The following is a 22,387-nucleotide window of genomic DNA, read 5'->3' on the forward strand; positions in this document are numbered from 1 at the left end:
GCTAACTCTCCAAAGACTGCAGCCCTTCTTCTTGGGTCTTTGTAACAGCCCATCATCCTATGGAACAAAATACCTGTGGTTGGTACAAAAGAAAGCAAGCTTCCTATGTGAGGCTGAGAAGTCTGAAGATGAGCTAAAGCAGTTTTTAAACAGTGTCATTCTGGTGGAGTGACTTGCTTATTGGGCAAAAAGAGAGAAAAGAAGAAACAGGCTGCACAAAACAAGGGCATGGCTGAATGGAGATGACAGCCAGAAACCACTTTCCTTTGCCAACATTCCAAATAGCCAGATTTATCAAAACAGAGAAAGGATCAGCAAACTGAAAACAGGCACAGTGAACAGTTTCTTTTTTTTTTAATTTAATTTTATTGTTTGGTAGTTCTAAATATCAAATATATTTAAAAGGTTTGATTAGACCACAGATCAGCTCAGAAAAAACAAGGCTGGGTGATGGTGTAGTGCCTGTAGTCCCAGCTGCTTGGGAGCTGAGGGAGGAGGATCACTTGAGCCCTGGAGTTCAAGACCATCCTAGACAACATGGCTAAGCAGTCAGCCCAGCCTTATACAGAAGCTAGGAGCAGAGCTATGTTCCTTAGAAAGGAGGTACTTATTCAACTCTGGTAAATTCTCTGCTTGAAATTAGAAATGCATGGCTTAGATTCACTTGCAATTATTAAAGAAAACTCTGAAATTTCAAAAAAAGAAACCAATAGGATTTTTCCTTTCTATAATTTAATAAGGAAATGGGAATTATCAGGTGATGTGATATAAAGAAAGAACACATGTTTCAAAGTCAGATACATTTTCATTGGAATCACAAATCTGTACTTAATACCTAGGCACTATGCCTGTGGGTATGTGTTATCTTATTTAGTCCTCTTAAGAACTCCACTTTTTTTTTTCTTTGTGGTACTGGGGTTTGAATTCAGGGTCTTCACCTTGAGCCACTCTGCCAGCCCTTTTTTATAATGGGTTTTTTCAAGATAGGGTCTTGCAAAACTATTTGTCTGGGGTGGCTTCAAATCATGATCCTCCTGATCTCTGACTCCTGAGTAGCTAGCATTATAGGCATAAGCCACCAGCGCCTGGCTAAGAACTCATTTTATAGATATAGACATTACAGCATGAGAGGATAAGGAACTTGCTCGTGATCATATGGCTCATTTTTTAAGAACTTTGGGAGTTAACCCAATCTGTTAGAAACAGGTCTATCCTCCAAGCCTTCATCTCAAGGTATTGGGAAGATCAGTGAAAGAATGTTTGGGACTATGCATTAAACAAGAGGACAATAGCTAATACCCTAATTCCTGAATGACTACCATTCCCTACCAAAATGAGAACAGTCTTTGGCAGAAAGAGAAAAAGGAAAACTTACTGGCCTCTTAACCTACAGAAGCAGAGATAGGGCTAGAGGCTCTTTCTTTGAGGGAAGGACTAAAGGAGTACAGATTAAACTCTAGAGAAGGGAGCAGGAAGGGCGGCTGAGACCTGTCTTTAAGGAACAAGGTAAAATAGTAACTTTGGGTTTCTATGTATTCGTCCCAGCTTACATGGATAGAAGACCACATAGGAACAAAGCATAGCTGGGTGGAGTCTGACACAGAAGGAAAAAGCACTTAGCAACATAAAATGACCAGCCCACGGTGGATCCTTAAAAAGTATTTTTTTTGTATTTGTATTTACTATGTTTAATTTTATCTACTTATTTATGTTTATGAGTTAGGGTCTCACTATGTATCTATCCTAGGCTGGTCTTGAACTCATGATCCTTCTGCCCCAGCCTCCTGGGTGCTGGGATTACAATGTGTACTACCATGCCCAGCTATTTTTGTTTTTGAAATAGGAGCTCACAAAGTTGTGCAGGCTGCACTTCAACTACTGGGCTCAATAGATCTTCCTACCTCAGTCTCAAAATAGGTGGGACTACTGGCATGTACCAACACATCTAGCTAAAAGATGCTATTTTATTTGCGCTTTTTTTTTTTTTTTTTGGTGGTACTGGGGTTTGAACTCAGGGCCTCATGCTTGCAAAGCGGGTAAAAAATACTATTTTAAAAGCTCATAAATAATGCTAAAACTAGTAGGTGAAATTTACAGATACTATAAGATATTTCAATAGTTTTAACTATCCCTCTACAAATGACTTATCTACAAAGGGAAAAATCAGTAATTGCAGAGGAAAATCTTAACTGAGTTCTCAAGTTAACTTTGCCAACAAGGGGGCAAGCCAAGACCATATGCCTTCTCATAACATTCACTGAGAAGAATGCGACATTGTTTTTGTAGTATTTAGCCAAAAAAAATTGCACAACCTAAAGTGATCACAGGCAAATACCAAACAAACCCAAATGAAGGGACATTGTGGAAAATAACCTTAAAAATGTCAATGTCAGCTGGTGGAGTGGCTCAAGTAGTAGAGTGCCTGTCTAACAAGCATGAGGCCGACTTCAAACCCCAGTACTGATGGAAAAAAAAAATACCCAACACAAAAAACATCATCAAGGTCATAAAGACAAATAAAGGCTGAGGAGCTGTTCCAGTAGCAACTAAATGCAGTATAGGACCCTGGACAGGCTCCTGGACCAGAACAATAGCAGTAATGGCCACTATTGATGCAACAGGCAGAGTATAAATACGGACTTTGGACTAAATGTAAGTACAGGTGTTAATGTCTTCATTTTGAACACTGTCAGTGTTATGTAAGAGCATGCCCTTATTCTCAGCAATACTAAGTATCAGTGCATCACATCTGAAACTCACTCTCAAGAGACTCTGGAAAAATACACACACACACGGAATCCATGATAAAGAAAAAAAAGTAAGATAATAACTGGTGAACTGGGATAAAGTGTAGAAGAGATTCACTATGTAACTTTGAGAACTTTCTGTGAATTTGAAATCACATAAAGATGAAAAGTTATTAAATTACTAATAATCATTAGTCGTGACTTATCTCCTAATTTTTTTTTCTAAAGAATACCTCTTTTTTTAAATCAGGAAAAAAAAAAAAAAAACACTGGCAAATACAGTAAAATATAATATAAAGAGGTGGTGGTGGTACCCAAACAATGTACACACATGTAAGCAAATGTAAAAAAGATTAAAAAAAGGAAAGTTTAAAGTTGTTCTGATGAATTAACAGCCATATAAGGATGGTGGGGAGAACACTAGAACTCTTTGGCGTACTTAGGATACTCCCCAGAAAGCACACACCTTTATAGCGGGCCAGGAGCTGCTTAAAATCTAACTGTTGATCTGGCATTGCATCTTTGACAGAATCCTCATCCTGGAAGTGAAGGGACAATCTCAAGTCTTCCTCCACTTCTTCAAATGCAGTTCTGTTGCGTCTTGCTTTTAGCTTTTCCCTTGCGATCTGTTTCATGGAGCGCATATATGGGCTCCCATCCTGTAACACATATCTGAGGAAGGAAGACAAAGAAAGGAATATGTCATGTGTATGTGGGTCTGTTGGTAAGGAACAAAAGTATTTGCCTATTTTATCTGTTCACTCAGTAGGATGTCACTCTGTTTCTGCCCAACTCATATGCTACCATTCCACAAGTCAAGGATTCTGCGGTTGTGCCCTATTTCTGGTTAGGAACACACTGGAATGCCTTTGGCTCTGTATTGGAGATCAGGAAAAGATTTGGAGAAAAATCCCTATTCAGGAGAATTAGCATGGATATTCAGAAAACACAGATGAGCTGAATCCTCAATAATACCTCCTCTCATGTTAATTTCTTCTTTGGGAGTCTTATCTGCTCCCAATAGCTAATTCCCAGACAAATAATTCCCCTTTGTTGCAACCAAATTTAGAACAAATTACCAGCTGTTGGCTGAACATCTCTATGAGACCCTCCTCAAAACATTTCAAAACTCTTTCTCCTTAGATGGTTTAGTATTTGTTAGTGGTAATACCATTAGACCTCACAGTACAGTAGAGAAATGACTGGATTTGAAACTCAAAGCTTTGGATTTGAGTTCTAGGTCTGCCATTAAACCAATGTGGCACAAGACAAGTCAATTTCAAAAGGCTTTATTTGGGGGAATTGTCCTACATAACTGGATGGAAACTGCTTTTCCTGGAGCTCAAAAGGTGTCTCAGAGGCTCCTGGGACAGGGAAAGGATGGTAGCCTGGTAAGCAGGGGTGAGCTCTGTCTTTCCCTTCTGTCTTTTTCAGCCAGATCACGCCTGTTTTAGCTTTCATTTCTTTATGATTTCCTACAAGATTTCATTTGTAGAAACTACTTTAGGTTTTAAAAAACAGGTCTAAAATCTCCAATCCCTGTCCTCCATATCCTCTTTTCACATTCAACATTCACTTGTTCAGTTAACATTTACCAAAAGCCAATTTTGTGCAATCGAGTGTGGTAGTGGTGATCTAGTATGTAAAAATGAATATTCCTTCAAGAAACTTGTAAGCTAGTGAGAACAAATCAAAACAATTCACTCTATTGTGAGACAGATAAAAAAAATATCATTAGTTGTATAAGCAAAGTACTCCAATGACTTCTAATAAAGAAATGATTAGGAAGCATTCAAGTTGTGTGTTAAAGAATGACTAGACAGGAAGAGGGAGAAAGGAATAAACACGGTGGCGGTGTTTAGGTTTGTGTGGGTAGAACACAAAAGGAAGGGGGGTTAAGTATGGGCTGAGGTCAGCTGATGTGGGCTTGAACATTCACAGAGTGTACTTAATAGGAGCCAATGAAAGCTTTTTTGAGCATAAAGACATGATGTTTATTTAAACAAGAAAGATAGGGGCTCCAAAGGGCAAGAGGGGACCTGATAAAGGGTTGCCCACAAGGCAAGCTTTTAAGAAGGGGAGCAACATGCCCAGTTCTAGGCTTAAAGATAATTCTGGAGGGGGAGTTAGAAAAAGGGAGAAAATAGACATGTAAACTAAAAGATGATTTCTGCAGAAACACATATTCAATGGGAGTGAGACAGGACCTAGACAAAAACAATTTTTTTGGGGGGGTGGGGTAGGACTGAGGTTTGTAGTTAGGGCTTCTGCTTCAAAGCAGGCACTCTATCACTGGAGCCACAACTACAGTCCTTTTTGCTCTGGTTGTTTTGGAGATGGGGGGTCTCATGAACTATTTTCTTGGACTAGCCTCAAACTGTGATCCTCCAGATCTCAGCCTCCCAAATAGCTAGGATTACAGGTGTGAGCCATTGGCACCCAGCTGAGAAAAACAATTTTTATAAACTCCCTAGGAATCCTTTTTGCACACTAAAATTTGAGAACCACAGGTTTTGGCTTTTTAGCTTGAGAATATTGTACCATTAATTACATATGGAATAGGCCTTCTTAGGGATAAAAGAGCAAGAAAGAAAAAACTGAGTTCATTGAAAGGTGGCAGATATCAGGGGTGTTTTCATCCTAGAGTTTGGCAGTTGATAATAAAAATACGGATGTGGGAGTTCTTGTCACAGAAGATAACTAAAATCCCATGAGTCTAAAAGAGACAATGGAGAGTTTGATAGTGAGAAGAAACAGTGCAGGGATAAAATCTTGGAGAATTCTCAGGGTCAAGGGGTAAAAGAGAAGTCTAGTTGTATGTAATGAGCATTACTGTTTTTTACCCAGTACTGAAATCATATACACAGACATCTAACATTCAGACTATTCTACAAACTCCCTGAGAATAGAATGATGATACTAACAGCTAAAATTTACAAAGCATTTACAATATGCCAGGCACAGTTCTAAGCACTTTTCAATTATTAATTCATTAATCATTATAACCCTGTAAAATAAGATAATATTAATATATTCATTTCACATACAATGAAACTGAGAGATGGCAGTCTGTTTGCAGAAGAAAGGGGAAAACAAAATGCCCAAACAGAAAAATTAGAAGAAAGATAACATAGTTTTTCATAGTATCCTGGCACACTGAAGATAAAATAATAATTCTGTTTTCAAGACTTTTGCTGAACTAATTAACATCTTCTTTACCTTGTCACAGCAATTGCATCTTCTAGAAAAAAGTGATCGACTGGAAATGCACGACCTAAAAAAACATGAAGATAAAATGGAAAAGCCTCACTATACCCATTAAACTATCTTGAAATAGTTTATATATGCAACATTCTGTTAAAACAAAGCTTGGCACAATAAGGTAATATTTGTTCTGTGGTCTTACAAGTATAAGAAAGAAGGTTTTGATGACAAAGCATTTCAGTTAGTGAGGAGAATAGAATTGCATAGTTAAAGAAATGATAATTTACTAAGACTTTTTTAGGGAAGAGATGGAGGTGTGGCTCAAGTGATAGAGTGCTTCCCTGGCATTTGAGAGGCTCTGGTCAAACCCCAGTACTGTGAAAAACAAACAAACAAAGCACTTTAAAAAAAACAAACAACAACAAAAAACCTGTTACACCTTTCCCACCCTCTTCTCTTCCCCCATTTTTGGTGGTACAAGGGTTTGAACTCAGGGCCTCATGCTTGTTAGGCAGGTGCTCTATCACTTGAGCCAGGTCCCCAGCTCCTAGGAAACTTCTAAACATTCAACACTTGTAGATCAAGCATATAATTTCTTTAAATCTCTTGTCAACATCCTCATCAATAGAACATATAGTACTATTATTTCTCAGTCAATGTTTCCAAATTGTCCCTTTGGTAATCAACTGTAGAAGGATAAAAAAAAGCCCCCCAGGGTGGTGAATGAGACTATAAAAGCACCAAAAGAAAACACAGACTCTCCAATTTTATTTTTTCCCACAGTGGACCAGTATCCAGAAATTTAGCACAATCCAGAAATGAACAAATATGCTCTACATAGACATATCTTCTCTCCTTATGACAGATTACTTCTAGAAACACATTTTGATGTTAAACACAATGGAATGCGAGAATTCCTAAATAACCAAGATTGTTTTTAAAAAGTTACATACAAAATTCAAAATCTCCTGGCAAATGAACATACTACCCTCTTACAAAATGTATTATGTAGTGATAATTTAATTTATTATAAAAGAATCACTTCTCCAGAAAGAGGCATAAGTACCTATTAATTTATGTCCCCAACAACTTTAAAATAATTATATTGCCTTGTTAGAATGATATACAATTAGTGATATATTTAATCACCTGGTATAGTAATAACTGGGCAGGAACTAAAATATTCTGAGAAGAGCTCAGCATTTAAGGTTGCACTCATAAGAATTACTTGAAGAGTGGGCCTCTGCAACAGAATGTCCTTCAAGACTAGCAGCAGGAAGTCACTGAGGAAAATAAAAGAAACACCTGAGGATCAAGGAAATTTAATACATGAAAATAACTTTTGAAGTATTTGGAGCAAGGAAAATACAAGACTTATGTGGAAAAATAGTAACACTCATATAAAGATGTGCCACTTCATATTATGATAGCAATTTTCTCCCAGATAAACTAAACTCAGTGCAGTATCAATTAGATTGGTATAAATTACCCATGTTTTCTTCTGAAAACAAAAGAAACTATTTCTAACAAAGTAAACACATGTGGGTACATACAGATATAATGATCAAATTTGGTCATTCTATTTCTTGATATCTACTGGTACACAGCAACAAGGATTTTCATTATACCATTGTTTGTAATAGTAAAACAACAGAAACTACCTAAATGCCCATCAACTGGGAAATAGTTGTTAAATATTTGTTAAGTAATATTGTTAAGTGTAACAATATCATTCAGTCTATGGAGTAACATGAGCTAGATAAAAAGATTTAGAGCTCTATGTAATGACATGAAGACACTTCTAAGACATACAATTAATGGAAAACAAAACCAAACCCAAGATGCGGAATGATACATGCTACAGAATAGCAATATCCTAAGTGGTTCCTCTACTTCAGCCCTTGCCTCCTTGCAATCAATTCTCAATATAGTTGGCCAAAAATTCTGTTGAAACGTCAATCTCATTGTGGTACTCTGCTGCTCAAAAATCCTTTAATGATTTATTATTAGAGTCCTTAATAACAAGACCCTAAATGGCCTAGTCTGTAGAGTATTAGAACTACTTATTTCCTCCTGCTTTGCCCCTTACTCATTCAGCTGTGGCGCACTGTTCTTGCTGTCCTTCAGGCACATACCATAGGGCCTTTGTGTATGTCATTAATCTGCCTGAGTGGATTTTTCCCAGCCACTCTCATAGGTAGCTCCCTGACTTCCTTTAGGTCTTTACTCAAAAGAAATCTTTTCAGCCAGGCCTTCCTTAGCTGCTCCATTTTCAAATGCTTCCTTTCTTCTTTGTACTTCATACTGCCTTTTCCCTCTATACTTTATTTACCTTGCTTGTTTTGGGGCTCCCTCCAAAATTAGGAGCAAGCTCCATACAGATTTTGTTTACTACTCCACAATGTTTGGGATGTACTGAGTGCTCAATGAATGTTCATTAACTTACAAAATGAATATATCATTTGTATAAGAAAAAATTCTGAAAACAAAAGAAACTATTTCTAACAAAGTAAACACATGTGGGTACATACAGATATAATCATTTAAGATTTATTATTGTACTGTTCCAAGAATTTTTTTTATCTAAAAGTCTCTTTTCTTTAGTTTCTAATTACTTTTTTTTTTTTTTTGGTAATAAGTACTGGTGTTTGAACTCAGGGTCTTATGCTTGATAGGTGGACAGTCTACCACTTAAGCCGCACCCCCAACCCTAAATACTTCATATTTCTTATTTACTAGTATATTAGTATATTTACTTCTTCTAATAGCCTTCTGGCTATAGACTTTTCTGTTCAGGGGTTTTATTAGCTAGGTCCTCTCTTCAAGTTTGTTTACTTTATTTTTTTATTTTTTGCTTCTATCACTCCACCAAGTTAATTTAGACTTTTTTCCTCTTCTCAAGATATTTATAATAACAGTACTTTTGGGGGAAATCTAATTACTTTCCTGGGACCTTCTCTCTTTTTCCTACCTGCTTTTTACCTTTTCTAGGGTATGGCCCACATGACAAACGGATCTAGCTACGTAGCCCTTCTCAGTTTCCAAAATACTGAGGATTTGTTTTAGGTATCTAAAACAAATGGCTCTTTAGTGGCTTCTAATCCCTAAAATAAAATGTAAGGCTTGACTACCCATTATTTATGAGGCCCTGGAAGATCTGGCTCCTGCTTCTTCCCCCAGCCACTTGACCTCTCATTCACCATACAGTGGCCACACCAGCCCACTGTCAGTCTGGACTCACAACACCCTTTCCCATGTGAAATTTTCATACATGCTATCCTTGCCTCCATTTGTCATGTGGGACTCTCTTCCATAGTTCAGTTTTGAACATAAATGTCATCTCTTTAGAAATAGTCTCTGACCATGTTATGGGTCTCTCCCTCCAAATGCACTACCTTGTTTGGTTCTTCATAACACTCCCATTTGTAATGACTATTTTATTGCTTATTTTTTATCAACTCTTTTTCCTACCAGACTATAAGAGATGAGGTAGAAACATATAGACATGTATCCCCAGCAAGTTGGCACTTAATACAGGCTCAATAAATATATAAATGAATGCTGACTGAATGAGCAAAAGGACAAAGAAGAAAGTACAGACTGATGAATCCATCAGCTATAGCATATATCACCTCTGTTCTTCCTAGTAAGGAGCCTGTGAAGTATCCCTTCCAATCCAATAGGATGACTATCTAATAGGATGACTTGCCTAGTGCTGTACTACCATTGTTACAGAGATCAAGAGAGCAGTTCCTTGTCTTGAACATAGCGTTCCCTATGGCAAATCACCAGTACAAGTGCTATGAAACTCAACAGAGGCAGAGCAACATTTTTTCAGCCATGTCTTCACTTTATGTGTGTGGTGTTCACTGGGAAAACCTTTATTTTACCTTTCTTCTGTCCTCTCATGAACTTCATCAACAATGACATGGGTGACTCCTTGTAGAGTTGAATCTCCTTCTAACCTTCTCAGCAGCACTCCTGTGGTGCAGTACAGCAGTCTGGTGGCTGAGGACTTAATACATAAAAGGGCAAGATGCAGTATTAATGGAAATTTTGAAACAAACAAACAAACAAAAATCATCTATTGGCAAGCCATTTCAAATGAATAAAGATAAAAGAATATTAAAAATATCAGAAGTTTCATTTAATATTTAACAATAATAACTGTATACCTTCTTGCTTGAGACAATAAAACCTTTTCTGCTTCACAGCAAAATTTTAAGATTTTCATAAAAAGCATTCAAAAATTATTATATAACATTTTTAAAAGTGAGTGATGAAATCAATTCTAAATTTGTCCTAGGTTTAAGAGCAAAAGAGCATTTACTAAATCACTTCTGCTAAAAAAAGAATAAAGAGCCTTTTATAAAGGAAATTTATGCAATCAAATATGAATTCTATTTTTTTTTTTTTGGCAGTACTGGGAGGGAGCACTCATGATTACTAGGCAGGCACTGTACCACTTGTGCCACTCCACCAACCACAAATGAGAGTTCTTATACCAAAATATTTCTAAGGGGACTTCAAATCCAATGCAGGTGGTCATTAATAGATCTGTAGCCTAAATTGCCCATGAACGTCCCGTCGCCAAGATTCTTTATATCTGAAACACAGAAATTTCTATGAGCAGAGCATACAAACCTTGACACTTTCTAGCCGGATCTGGTATCCTACAGTCTGACCCACTCTTTCTGCTCTTTCTTTAGCAACACGTTCAGCAACGGAGATTGCAGAGATTCGTCGGGGTTGGGTACAGATGATGTTCGCCACTTTCTCGGGAGGCCCATTCAGAGAATTATCCAGAATGAACTGTGGAATCTGTGTGGTTTTTCCACATCTGTGTGTCAAAACAAATGAGTCCTCAAATGAGTCCTAGTCAACAAAGCAATCACAGGCAATGTGATAAAGCTAATTAGAGTAAATGTTGCCCAGCTCATCTATCATAAAACTACTCACTGAGTACATAGGGCTAAAAAAAAATTCTAGGAATTTGCACTCAGATTAATAGGGCAAACAAATCATTTAATAACATTTATAAAATTGTGACTATTGAACAGACATAAGATTACTGTCTATAAATGTCTCTAGGGATGTGAGCTCTACGTATGAATCCTTAAGAAAAGGAGTATCAACTTATGGTTAAAAGACTTCATATTTTTCCCATTGATTTACGTTGATTTGGCTGTAAGTGTACTGAGGTTAATAAGGTAGGAAACTAGGATACAAGATTACTACTGTAGTAGTGAATTGGGGTGCAAATATAATTATTAAGTTGTGTACTCTTAAATAAAGAGCTAACATAATAAGCCTGCAGCTTGCCTCTGCTGAAAAGGTTTGCATATCATTGGAGAATATAAACAGGAAAAAATGTACCTTAAGTTGTTCTTAAAAGAAAAAAGAAAAGCTTTAAATTCAGACGATGAAAAACTTTCAAGCTAAATGTTCCAGAACTGTCTTTTAAATTTCAAAATGGGCCTTGTTAAAAGTCTGCAGTTGGACCTTTTGCCTTAAAGTTGTCTCAAGATAGACAAGTCTCCAAATTCCTAGAAGAATTTCTGAGTTTTGTTTTTGGTTTTTGTAATTTGACTTTGTAATTACAGAATTGGCAACAACAGTCTCTGTGGAATAGTATTTAATATATGACAGGAAAAAAGTGCAAATAACACCAGCTATAAGATTTTTAGAAGTAGAAATGGTATGGTAAACAGTGTACATATCATATTTACAGATGAAAGCTGCATTAGAAATAAATTACTTTCTTACCCAGTCATACCACTTATTACAACCACTTGGTGCTTGCTCAACAATTTCAGAATGGTTTCTCTTTCTTCCCAAGCAGGGAGTGACTGTCTTTCTTGCAGAATTGACTGGAACTGTCTAGAAGCCTAATAGAATCAAGAATAAGGCATCAGTTGAGTATTTTAATTACCATTCACAAAGCTCTGACCAAAATCCTATAGACAGATGCACCCTTTCTGCTCTTTCCTTAACAACTTATTCCCAGACAGAGATTTGTCAGGATTGGATGCAGACCAATTTAGTGAGAAGGATGGCTGCTCAGAGAATCAACCAGAATAAGCTGTGGAATCTGCATAGTTTTCCTACATCTGAATAAACTGAAAGGTCTTATCAGTGAAATAAAGCCTCTTGCTTAGCACTTGTCAGCTCTTCCGAATAAGCACTACACCAGCAATGTCCAGTAGAACTTTCTGTGCTGCCCAACACAGCAACTCCTGGCCCCATGTGGCTCTTGAGCCCTTGAAATGTAGAAGGTGCTTGAACTGAAATAATTTTAATAAAATAATTTAACTTTAAATAATCAAAGGTGATTAGGAAATATCATAGTGGACAGCATAGCTCTACACAATATTAATTTTTTTTTCCTAGATCAATATAAGCACTTATCAAATGGTTCTTTCTGGTGAATACCCACAACTATGTAAGTTAGTTTCACATCCAATGGCCAATACTCTACTGTATTGTACATTAAAATTATGGAGGAGGAGGGGATGGAGAAAGGATGGTTAATGGGTAGAGGGTGCGGAAAGACAGGAAGAATCACTTCTAATGTTCTATAGCACAGTACAGTAGCTACAGTTGATAACTTTAATTGTCTTTTGAACTAGTGTACATTAATAATACGAGGGGGTTTCATTGCGATAATTCCATATATGCTAACAGTGTACTTTGAAGAAGTTCACCCCCCACCATTATATTCCAGAAGAGGATTTTGAATGTTCCCAACACAAAGAAATGATAAATGTTTGGGGTGATAGATATGCCAATCACCCTGAGCTCATCATTACATATTATATACATTTACTGAAATGTCTCACTGCACCCATAATTTTATGTCAATTAAAAAAAAATTGCTGGGCACTGGTGGCTCACATCTATAATCCTAGCTACTCAGGAGGCTGAGATCAGGAAGATCTAGATTTGAGGTCAGCCCAGGAAAATAGTTCAAGAGACTCTCTCTTGAAAATATCCAACACATAAAAGGAGTTGCTGAGTGGCTAAAGTGGTAGAGTGCCTGCCTAGAAAGCATGAGGCTCTGAGTTCAAACCTCAGTACCACCAAGAAAAATTTAAAAAAGGAAAATTGAAAAATGAAAAAACTATGGCTGTACTTTTGAAAAATACAAGAATTTACACTAACATGTCATTTTATACATACAAGTTTGTCACACTAATGAAACTAACTATAGAGCTTTTGTCTCTGCCCTCTTATTTATGGGTGTGGTTTTATTTTGATGTTCTGTGGTACTGTACTGTGGATTTGGTAGGGTTACACTATGTCAAAAATCAGAATCAGAACTTTAGAACTAGAAGGGCCCTTAGTATTCGATATGATCTCCAAGTTCATTAAATACCTTTGCCCTACATGCAATTGTTGTCTTCACAGGTTACCTATGGCTTCTTTTAAAATAATCTGCATGTGAATGAGGTCAAAACAACATGGATTTGGGAACCAGAAAATTGAATTTGTGTTACCACTTAACATGTAAGTGACCTTGGGCACATCATTCATCCTATGCGCCTCTGAAAGGGGGTATGAGTCCCTCCTTATTCTTACCCTATTATACACTGATCTTTCCTTGTAAGTCACAGCATTAATATTCCTTTTACATATCAGATTGTCTATCATAATATGAAAGGCACATGATTTGGAGACTATTTGGTATAAATGTACATTTGATATTGCCCAGTTGAGGGGTTTTCCAAAATCACGTAGCACATGCACCCAAGTTTGCTGTGGCACATAGAAATGTTAAATCTCTTAGGTGGGCTAATCCCAACCCTTGGGAGGCTGGTCAGGAGGATCACAAGTATGAGTCCAGCCTGTGTACCCAGTGAAACCTTGTCTCAAAGAGCCAAAAACAAAAATAAAACATGAAAAAGGAACAAAAAACTTTAACCACTCAGGTACTAGGGAGTGATTCCTAATCCCCCCATCCAGACATTAGCGAGGCAATGCTCGTGCTTCTCTCAGCGTACGGTACCTGCTTTATGCGGAACTGCTTGCAGATTTTACTATTCTCAGCATGTACCAACTTTGCCTGCCAGTCATATCTTCTGGAAATCTTTTTCTTAAGGTTCACATAGCTTTCATTCTCCACTATAACTGATGCAGGACCTTCATCCTCATCTGCTTCCTCCTCGAGTTCTGATTCTCTTTCAACTTGAAGGAAATAGAAGGAAACATTTTCAATCTGCTTTTTCTTTCACAAAGAGGGAAAGTCACTGACTAATAAAGCAATAAGAACAAAATCATAGTCTGGCACTGGTGGCTCATGCCTGCAATCCTAGCTACTCTGGAGGCAGAGATCAGGAGGATCACCGTTAGAAGCCAGTCCCAAGCAAATAATTCGAGAGACCCTATCTCAAAAAAACCATTCACCAAAAAGGGCTCGAGGTCTATCCACTGAGTTCAAATCCCATACCACAAAAAAGAACAAATTCATAAAAGGGAGAAAAATTTCAAACTTGAATAAAATAGGTTCAATCATTTCAATACTACTACTTTTTTTTTTTTGGTGAGACTGGGATTTGAATTCAGGGTTTCACGCTTGCAAAGCAAGTGCTCTACCACTTGAACCACACCTCCAGTTAAAAGAATGAATTCAATGGCATATAAATTATCTCAATGAAGCTGTTATTTTTTTTAAAGTGCATGACACAATTTGCATTTCTCAAAGAGCGCATTTGCATCGCATGTATTAGGAGCAACATTTGGAAGTCAGTAAGGTGACTGGTAAATGAGTCCACTAAGCATACAGTGCTCACAGCTTAGCTTTACTATTCTCTACTTATTGATGTTCACCTAGGAAACTCTTGTGAAAAAAATGAGAACTTTTGTTTTTCTGAAAGAAAGGTGGCAACAAATCAGAGCAAATTCTTTGATGAAAGCTGACAAGGGAGTTCATTTGTAATGTAAGAATCTGGGCTTTGGGGCGTGGCATACAGTGCTTGCCTAGCAAGTACCAGCCCTGAGTTCAAACCCCAATACCACAAAAAAAAAAAAAAAAAAAAGAGAGAGCGAGCAAGAGAGAGAAAGAAAGAAAGGAAAAAAAGGGAATTTAGAGATTCCTAAAGACAGTTCTATTCTAGCTAGGCACTGGTGGCTCACTCCTGTAATCTCAGCTATTGAGGAGGCAGAGATCAGGAAGATTATTTTTCAAGACCCTATCTTGAAAGAACCATCACAAAAAAAGGGCTGGTGGAGTAGCTCAAGGTGTATGCCCTGTACCCCAGTACCACAAAAAAGGAAAGAAAGAAAGAAAGGAAGAAAAAAAGAAAAGACCATTCTATTCTAATGAGGGTATAAATAGCATATATAGTTAAAGAAGTAAACACATGCAACCAAAGGAATTAAATGAAACAGATTTTCTGAAAAAACACCTTAACGCCTTTCCAATCCTCAGATTCTATATACTTAAAATAAACTTTATACATCATCACAAACTTTCAATTCAGGGGGCCCAGTGACACAAATGGAACTCACAATTGAAGTCCCTTTTAGTTCATGGGACTAAATGACTTGTCCAAGATCACTGGGAGATCCTAGACCAGCCTCAGAAGTCTCAACTTCTAAATCCATCATTCTTAATTTCTCTCCTCCCAAACCCCCAATGATCAACACCTTACATACCTTCTGGAATTTGATTTGAAACACAAGAATTATTTGGAATCACTGGTTTACGATGGGCAGGATTATTTATCTTGGTCCCAGAGGGTACCGGCAGAAAGTTCACAGGAGGGACACTAAACTTGTGATGGGTCTTTGTTAGTAACTTGACAATTTCAGACTCTTCCTCTAAAAGGGTTATCAAAGAATACACAACAGGTTCTGAAGTTTTTGAAAATGTCAAGGCTTTTCCATAGAGGAACTCAGAAATATGTAAACGACAAGCCAGAGGCAGATTCTCATTGGTGGAATAAAACGCCACGAGGGGAGCTTGGTAGGGATATTTGTGCTCTTTAGAAAATCGAATTTCAAGCTCATATAAAAAAGATGTATCTTCATGGGCATTAAGGTGAGAATCATCTACAATTCTTTCTGCCCTTCCAACAATTTGATTTGGGGGCACTTCATGTTTGAATTTGCATTTTGATCCAAATTTACAATTTCCTTTGAGGTAAAATTTACAGGTTTCCAGTGAAGTGTCCTGCACATTTGTGGCACTTTCCTTTTGCTTGGATTTGCAGAATTTACTTGTCAAATACTCTAGTTCCAATCCAATGGTCCAGACTCTGTTGTGAATTCTCTCTATAAATTTTTCTCCACAGATTGACTTGAGAGCAAGTGCTTCTTCCTGTCGCTGTTCCACACACTCATCCAAGTTTATGTGGCCAGCTGCCTCAGAGAGCCTCATCCTTTCTCCAAATGTCTCTGAAAAACACTGGGTGAGTAGATGCTCTAGTGCTGCCCCCAAATCACCATCACAAATCCTCAAGGCTGCTTGACAGCGTTCAATGTGGAAACCATACCTGCCAAAGGCAAAACGTCAAAAATGCCATGTAAAAAGCATTATCACATCACTGACATGAAGTTCATTTAAATACACTTATGTGCAGTTATTACCATATATAGGCAGGGCCTGCATTTTGAAAAAGTGTCTCTGATAATACTAATTCCTCCATTTAAAGAAAGACTATTAGTACACAGGAAGGACAGTGGCACTTATGATTCAGTTGCCTTGATTCTCCTGCCAACTCCCATAATAATAAAAAAAAATCACCTGGAAAGTTTTTGCGTTGCAAATGGCGAGACTGGAAGTTCTGGAATATGAGGCTCCAATGGGCCTGAGTCGGTATATTCCCAGGGATCAGAGTCAGGAACAAGGGAAGGTTCTTGTCCAGCTGGCCAGTATCGTTCATCATCACAACACTCAGGGTCATCATCTTCCTCCTCCCCAGAAACATCTCTTCTAGCAAGTGTAACATTTCCATGTATTAGATATTAATTTGTACTTACTTCAGAGAAAAATTTAGCCGGGTCTAAGAAGTTAATTCCAGGAGCCAAGGACATAGAAGCCTGACAACTCTTCAGTTACTGATGTAGACTTTCATCAAACTGTTAATTTATATCTTGGCAATTAATTTTATCACGATTCATTACATGCTAGGTGCTCTGCGAAGTGCTTTATATATACTCACTCTTCTAATCTTCTCAGTAACCCTGACAGATACTACTTGAATCCACATTTTTCAAATAAAATTTCAACTAAAATTTAGAGAGGATTTTAGCAACTACCTAAGGTGACATAGTAAGGAGCAACTAGAAATTTTACTCAAGGGAGTCTGACCCCAGAGCTTGTGTTCTTAACCACAGAAACCTTCGGTGTCTTCCCCCTCTCTTCTCATTTATAAATCTGTCCTTTTTATTCACTTTTTTTTTTGTTTACTGTATAATCCCTTTTCCTAAAACTGAGACAATTAAAAGAGATTTGTAGATAAGATGGAAATCGATCTGTTCATGATTGACTATTCTAGCAAATGGAAAGAAGGACTTAACTTTTCCAACTGAAATTGTAAAAGCAAAAGAGTCAAAATGCAATGGCAGAGGGGAAGTGACTAAGATCTAAGGATAAAAGCCATTTTACTTAGGCAGATGGTCATGAGAAGTGCACTCTTAAGTTCACCTCTTCAATTTGATATCTGCTCCTAGAACAGTATTTCTACTTGTTCATTACAAAGTCTACTTGGAAGGCTATCAAAAAAAACAATTACTGAATCTGTATTAGCATTATCCTGGAAAAAAAGAAAGGCAATATTGCTCATGGATGGTACAGAACAAACTCACTCTAAAACTATGGCTGTATAATTATTCTTGCATTTCTCCTGGCTCACTTACAACTAACTTATGTGGCTACAACAGGATAAGTATTGATACTGCATTCCAAAGATGTCAGGAATTACACACTGCAATATGTCTTCCTCAATATGATAATTCACTCAAAGAAAATAACTTACTCAGATCCAGCATCTGCATCTTGCTCTTGCAGGTCTCTCAGAAGAGCTTTCACTTTCTCCTGATTCTCAGAGGTCATATGCAGGGTCTGAAGGGGCACTTTGGCTTTGGGTTTCCATTTAGGACGTGTCTCTCCTTTGTTTCCACTACTGTTGCTGGGTCTGCAAAGGACACAAGATTAAAATTAACTAAACTTACTTGTGATCAGAACTTTTATACTCTCCTCAGAGTCCCCAAATAGTCACAACACCAACTGGATGGTCAGGTATCTTATAAAAGATGACATAAATGTAAACAGAGTCTCCATTTTCTATTAGAACTGCTAGGGAAAAAAAACTGATCAAATTCTTAATTATTAAATCTGGCTTCCCTAACTCAAGAAAACTCTAGAAAAGGCAATGTTAATGATGACTACCTCTCCACTACAGGACTTTGAAAAGAGATAAGCTATACTTCATTTTATATATTAAGCATCCAATCTGAAAACAATTGAGCTCTAGCTTACTTGTGAATACTAGGCCTAATTGTTAAAATACCCAAATTATCATTGTTTCTCAATTAAACAATAAGAGTAAAGAACAAAGGAGAAAACAAGTCACCCCAAATCATAAATATATCTTTTTCATAAATATATCTGTAAAAATTATATAGCATGTCATATTTTATAATTTACTTTATTTTCTTACCAAAATAGCATAATTTTAAATAGTCACATATATAGATTATTGAATTTAATTCACCAATCTTGGAATTTAGATTTTTTTAACACAGCTGGGATTAAAAAAATCTAGGCCCTTGGGAATGCAAGATGAGCATTTTACCCATGTAGCTTGGACTGTGCTTACCTCTGTCTCCTGGATAGCTGGGATTTACAGGCAGGCACCACCATGCCTGGCCCCTACAGATTAGATTTTTTTTGGGAGAGGTGGGGGTTGTACTCAGTCTCTCTACTACTTGAGTCACACTTGCAGCCCTTTTTTGATTTTAGTTTATTTTCCAGATAGGGTATCTGCTTTTGCTTGAGACCATGATCCTCCTACTTCCACCTCCCAAATATCTCGATTATAGATGTGTATCATCACACCCAGCTTTTTTTTGAGATAGGGTCTCACTAACTTTTTTACCCAGGCTGGCCTTGAAACATGATCCTTCTATCTCCACAGCCCAAAGTAGCTGGAATTGTAGGCATGCTCCACCATGCCTGGCTCACTTTTACAGATTTTTTTGATTGAGTAACCAATCAGAAACATTTAATTATCATTTTTTTCAAACTCCTTTAATTTAGGATAGCTCCCCTACCTATTTCATTACACTGAAATATTTTAAGAACTCAGGCGAGCTGTCTAGAAAGACTCACAGTTTAGATTTATCTGATCATTTCCTCATGATTAACACCAAACAAGGAGGGGGGGTTGACATACTTCTACTTTACCCCCCACGTATTTGTATACCCCTAAACTTTGCCTTTCTTGCTGTTAGCAAGGATGAACCATCCTTGCCTCCATTTGGACACTATATGCCAATCTCTTTAATCTTCTCAAGGGAATCATTCCAGCACTTGTTCCATTTATCCTTTATCCTGGTGTGGGGCTGGAACTGCCCACAGGAAGGGACACCATTTTCTTATTTACATAAAAGCATACATTGAACAGCAGTGGCTGTGGCCAGAGCAATGGAAAATATTAATGCAGCCTTGCCTCAAGCCTCCAGTGGCTTTCCATCTTATTCAGAGCAAAAGCCAAAACCCTTACGGTGGCCCACAAGGTCCCATACAGACCAGCCTCTCTGATATATCTGAACTTCCTTCCCACTCACTCTAGCCACAGGATTTTTCACCATTTCCTAAGCCTGCCACTCATCCTCTTCCTTTTTTTTTTTTTTTTTTTTTGAGGTACTGAGGTTTGAACTCGGTGCCTACACCTTGAGCCACCCCACCAACCCTTTTTTGTGATGGGCTTTTTTGAGATAAGATCTCACAAACTATTTTCCCTGTCTGGCTTCAAACCACAATCCTCCTGATCTCTGCCTCCTGAGTAGCTAGGATTACAGGTGTGAGCCACTGGCATCCAGCATCCTCTTCCCTTAATTAGCTCTGTACTTGCTATTCCTTCTGCCTTGACTATTTTTCCCACAAGCAGCTTCATGGCTCACCCTTTCACATTCTTCTTGTCCTTACTCAAATAGCAATAGAGAAGCCTACTGCCTAAAATAGCAAACTCTATTCTGGTATATTATATCCATTTTACCTCCCTTTATTTTTCTTCAGAGCACTTACTACTGGATATGTTATATATTTATGGTCTCTCTACTGCAAATGTTCATTTATGAAGATAACTCTAATATTTCACTCATTGCTATAATTCTAGCCCTTAAAACAGTACCTGGTGCATAGTGGACTCTTAGGAAATGCTTGCTGAATAATTGAACATTTAAGACACTAAGAATTTACAATGTCTATGTTTTGAAATACAACACAGATGCAGTTAGATCAGAAGATAGGCCTTAAGCCAGCAGGTAAAGTAAAAATAGTTCAAAATAATTCTGAAAGACTCTTTAAAATGGTATCAAGTTTGAGACATGTTATTACCTCTCAATATATCCAAAATGACCATTTTTATTTGAGAATGGAAAAATTTTCAGGTTGAATACCAGGTGAAACATTTGGTTGTTTTATGAACAGTATGAAGAACATATATTTAAACATTATAATCCCATACTCAGTGTAGCAAGAGGCTTAAACTATAAGCAGCACTTGGAAACTGAGTCCAACCAAGAGAATAACAGCTTCCTCTCTCCATAGTCTTTTCACTATGGGGCCCAGATTCACTGAGTAGCAAGTTTAAACTACTTAAATGTTACTTGTTTCTCTCTCTCTCTTTTTTTTGTCTAAATGCACACAGTCCAATCTATTTAAGTTAAAACACGTATGATGGAGTTAAACTCTAACATTCACTCATACTCCTTTCTAACTAACGTTGAGAGTTACTCCTATAAATGTATTTACATATGGCTCTAAAGAAGTCTCTCCATCTCTAAGAATCCCCAAAACAATCCAAAGTGCAACTTGAGAGACAATAAGAATTTCAAATTTACACTACATAACATGTACTAGCAAAATCTTTACATTCATTAAATACGCATTAGAATTACTACAATTCCCAGTTTATTCATTAGATAAAAGTTGAATATGAGAAGTTAGATATGACATCTGTTAGTGGTCACCCTATAAATTATCAGATCGTGGCTGATTTGGCTAGAACATGTATCACACAACTAAAAAGAAAAGGTACAACATTTTGGACTGTTTGATTTTAATATCAACCTATTGTGCCTGCAGGATACTTAAAAAACATTAACTTTCTTCTCTATCTTTTCTAGGATTTACTTTCTTAGTAACACGGGGCTCAACAGCAGTATTAAACTCAGTCCATATTATCACATGGAAGTTAAAGTTAACTTCGGATTTCAATCTATGAAAATCAAAGCTGTGATTTACCATCAGTCCTTTTGAAAAGGTTACAAAGAGAAGAACAGTCAGGATTTAAATGAGAACAATTAATGTGAGCAGAATTACTTGGCCTTTTTCTCCCTCTTAGCCATCTGTAGTCCCATACACTAAGAAATTGAGACTGTTTCCATATCTGAATATTCAGAGTATAATGACCTGGATGAGCGCCTTGATGTATCAAAGATACAAAAGTCATCTCCATCATCCCAAATTCTACTTGAGGCCTTTCTATTGCCACCGCCGCCGCCACTGCTGCTACTGCCACCCCCATGAGCTTTATTAGTGTGACTCCGGCTTCCTCTTCCTCCTTTGGAAGATCCTTTTCCACCTCCTTTGCCTGGTTTTCCTTTTCTTCTTACTGAAGAACTCATTTTCACCTGAAAGAGAAAAAATTAATACAAATTAAAATGGCAAGTGTAATAATCCTTTGTCAAAGTTATGGATAAAGCTTCCTTTAAAGGGGTAACAAAATGAATATTTTTGGCAAACATGGGTAAATTGTTTCGCCAAAACTTACAAATGCATGCCTCTCAAAACTAATATTTAGTGAGTTTCTTTGATGCAGATTTTTAACCAAGTATGTACATCAGGAACACATGGAAAAGTTCAAAACACACAAGCCTAGCTGTAGTCCTAGATCATGGTTTGGCCTATATAGGGTTTTAAAAAATCTAGTTGACAAAAGTGTTTTATTATATAATCTGATAAACAAAATTCAAATTTACATATGCTATATCAGGAACACAGCCCTGGCTTAGACACTTTGCTATGGGGAGAAGCAGGCCATAAAACAAATACTTTCTAATCTCTTTCTAAAGGAAGTAACTCTAATTGCAATGAAATATGGAGAAGTTCAAACATAAAGGAGCCTTTAAGAACAGTGAGGTTGTGGCAAAAGGAGATCAAAAGATTTCATGAAAATACAACTTAGACTGTAGGACAACCAGCAAGA

General features: G+C 37.3%; 1 protein-coding gene across 1 annotated transcript in view; it reads right to left on the reverse strand.

Annotated features, from left to right (window-relative positions):
- Nucleotides 1-22,387, reverse strand: part of Dhx57 (DExH-box helicase 57) — a 51,755-nt gene that overhangs the window by 21,353 nt on the left and 8,015 nt on the right. Inside the window, exons 2-12 of the mRNA XM_020161979.2 lie at nucleotides 21,592-21,812; nucleotides 17,930-18,088; nucleotides 16,696-16,884; nucleotides 15,606-16,444; nucleotides 13,957-14,135; nucleotides 11,718-11,839; nucleotides 10,596-10,791; nucleotides 9,842-9,966; nucleotides 7,101-7,234; nucleotides 5,967-6,021; nucleotides 3,214-3,419 (exon numbers count right to left, since the gene is read on the reverse strand). Coding sequence (XP_020017568.2) covers nucleotides 3,214-3,419; nucleotides 5,967-6,021; nucleotides 7,101-7,234; nucleotides 9,842-9,966; nucleotides 10,596-10,791; nucleotides 11,718-11,839; nucleotides 13,957-14,135; nucleotides 15,606-16,444; nucleotides 16,696-16,884; nucleotides 17,930-18,088; nucleotides 21,592-21,806 — 2,419 coding nt within the window. The 5' untranslated portion in view covers nucleotides 21,807-21,812. The remainder of the gene's footprint in view (nucleotides 1-3,213; nucleotides 3,420-5,966; nucleotides 6,022-7,100; nucleotides 7,235-9,841; nucleotides 9,967-10,595; nucleotides 10,792-11,717; nucleotides 11,840-13,956; nucleotides 14,136-15,605; nucleotides 16,445-16,695; nucleotides 16,885-17,929; nucleotides 18,089-21,591; nucleotides 21,813-22,387) is intronic.

The sequence above is a fragment of the Castor canadensis genome, chromosome 12, assembly GCF_047511655.1.
Source record: "Castor canadensis chromosome 12, mCasCan1.hap1v2, whole genome shotgun sequence".
Taxonomy (NCBI): domain Eukaryota; kingdom Metazoa; phylum Chordata; class Mammalia; order Rodentia; family Castoridae; genus Castor; species Castor canadensis.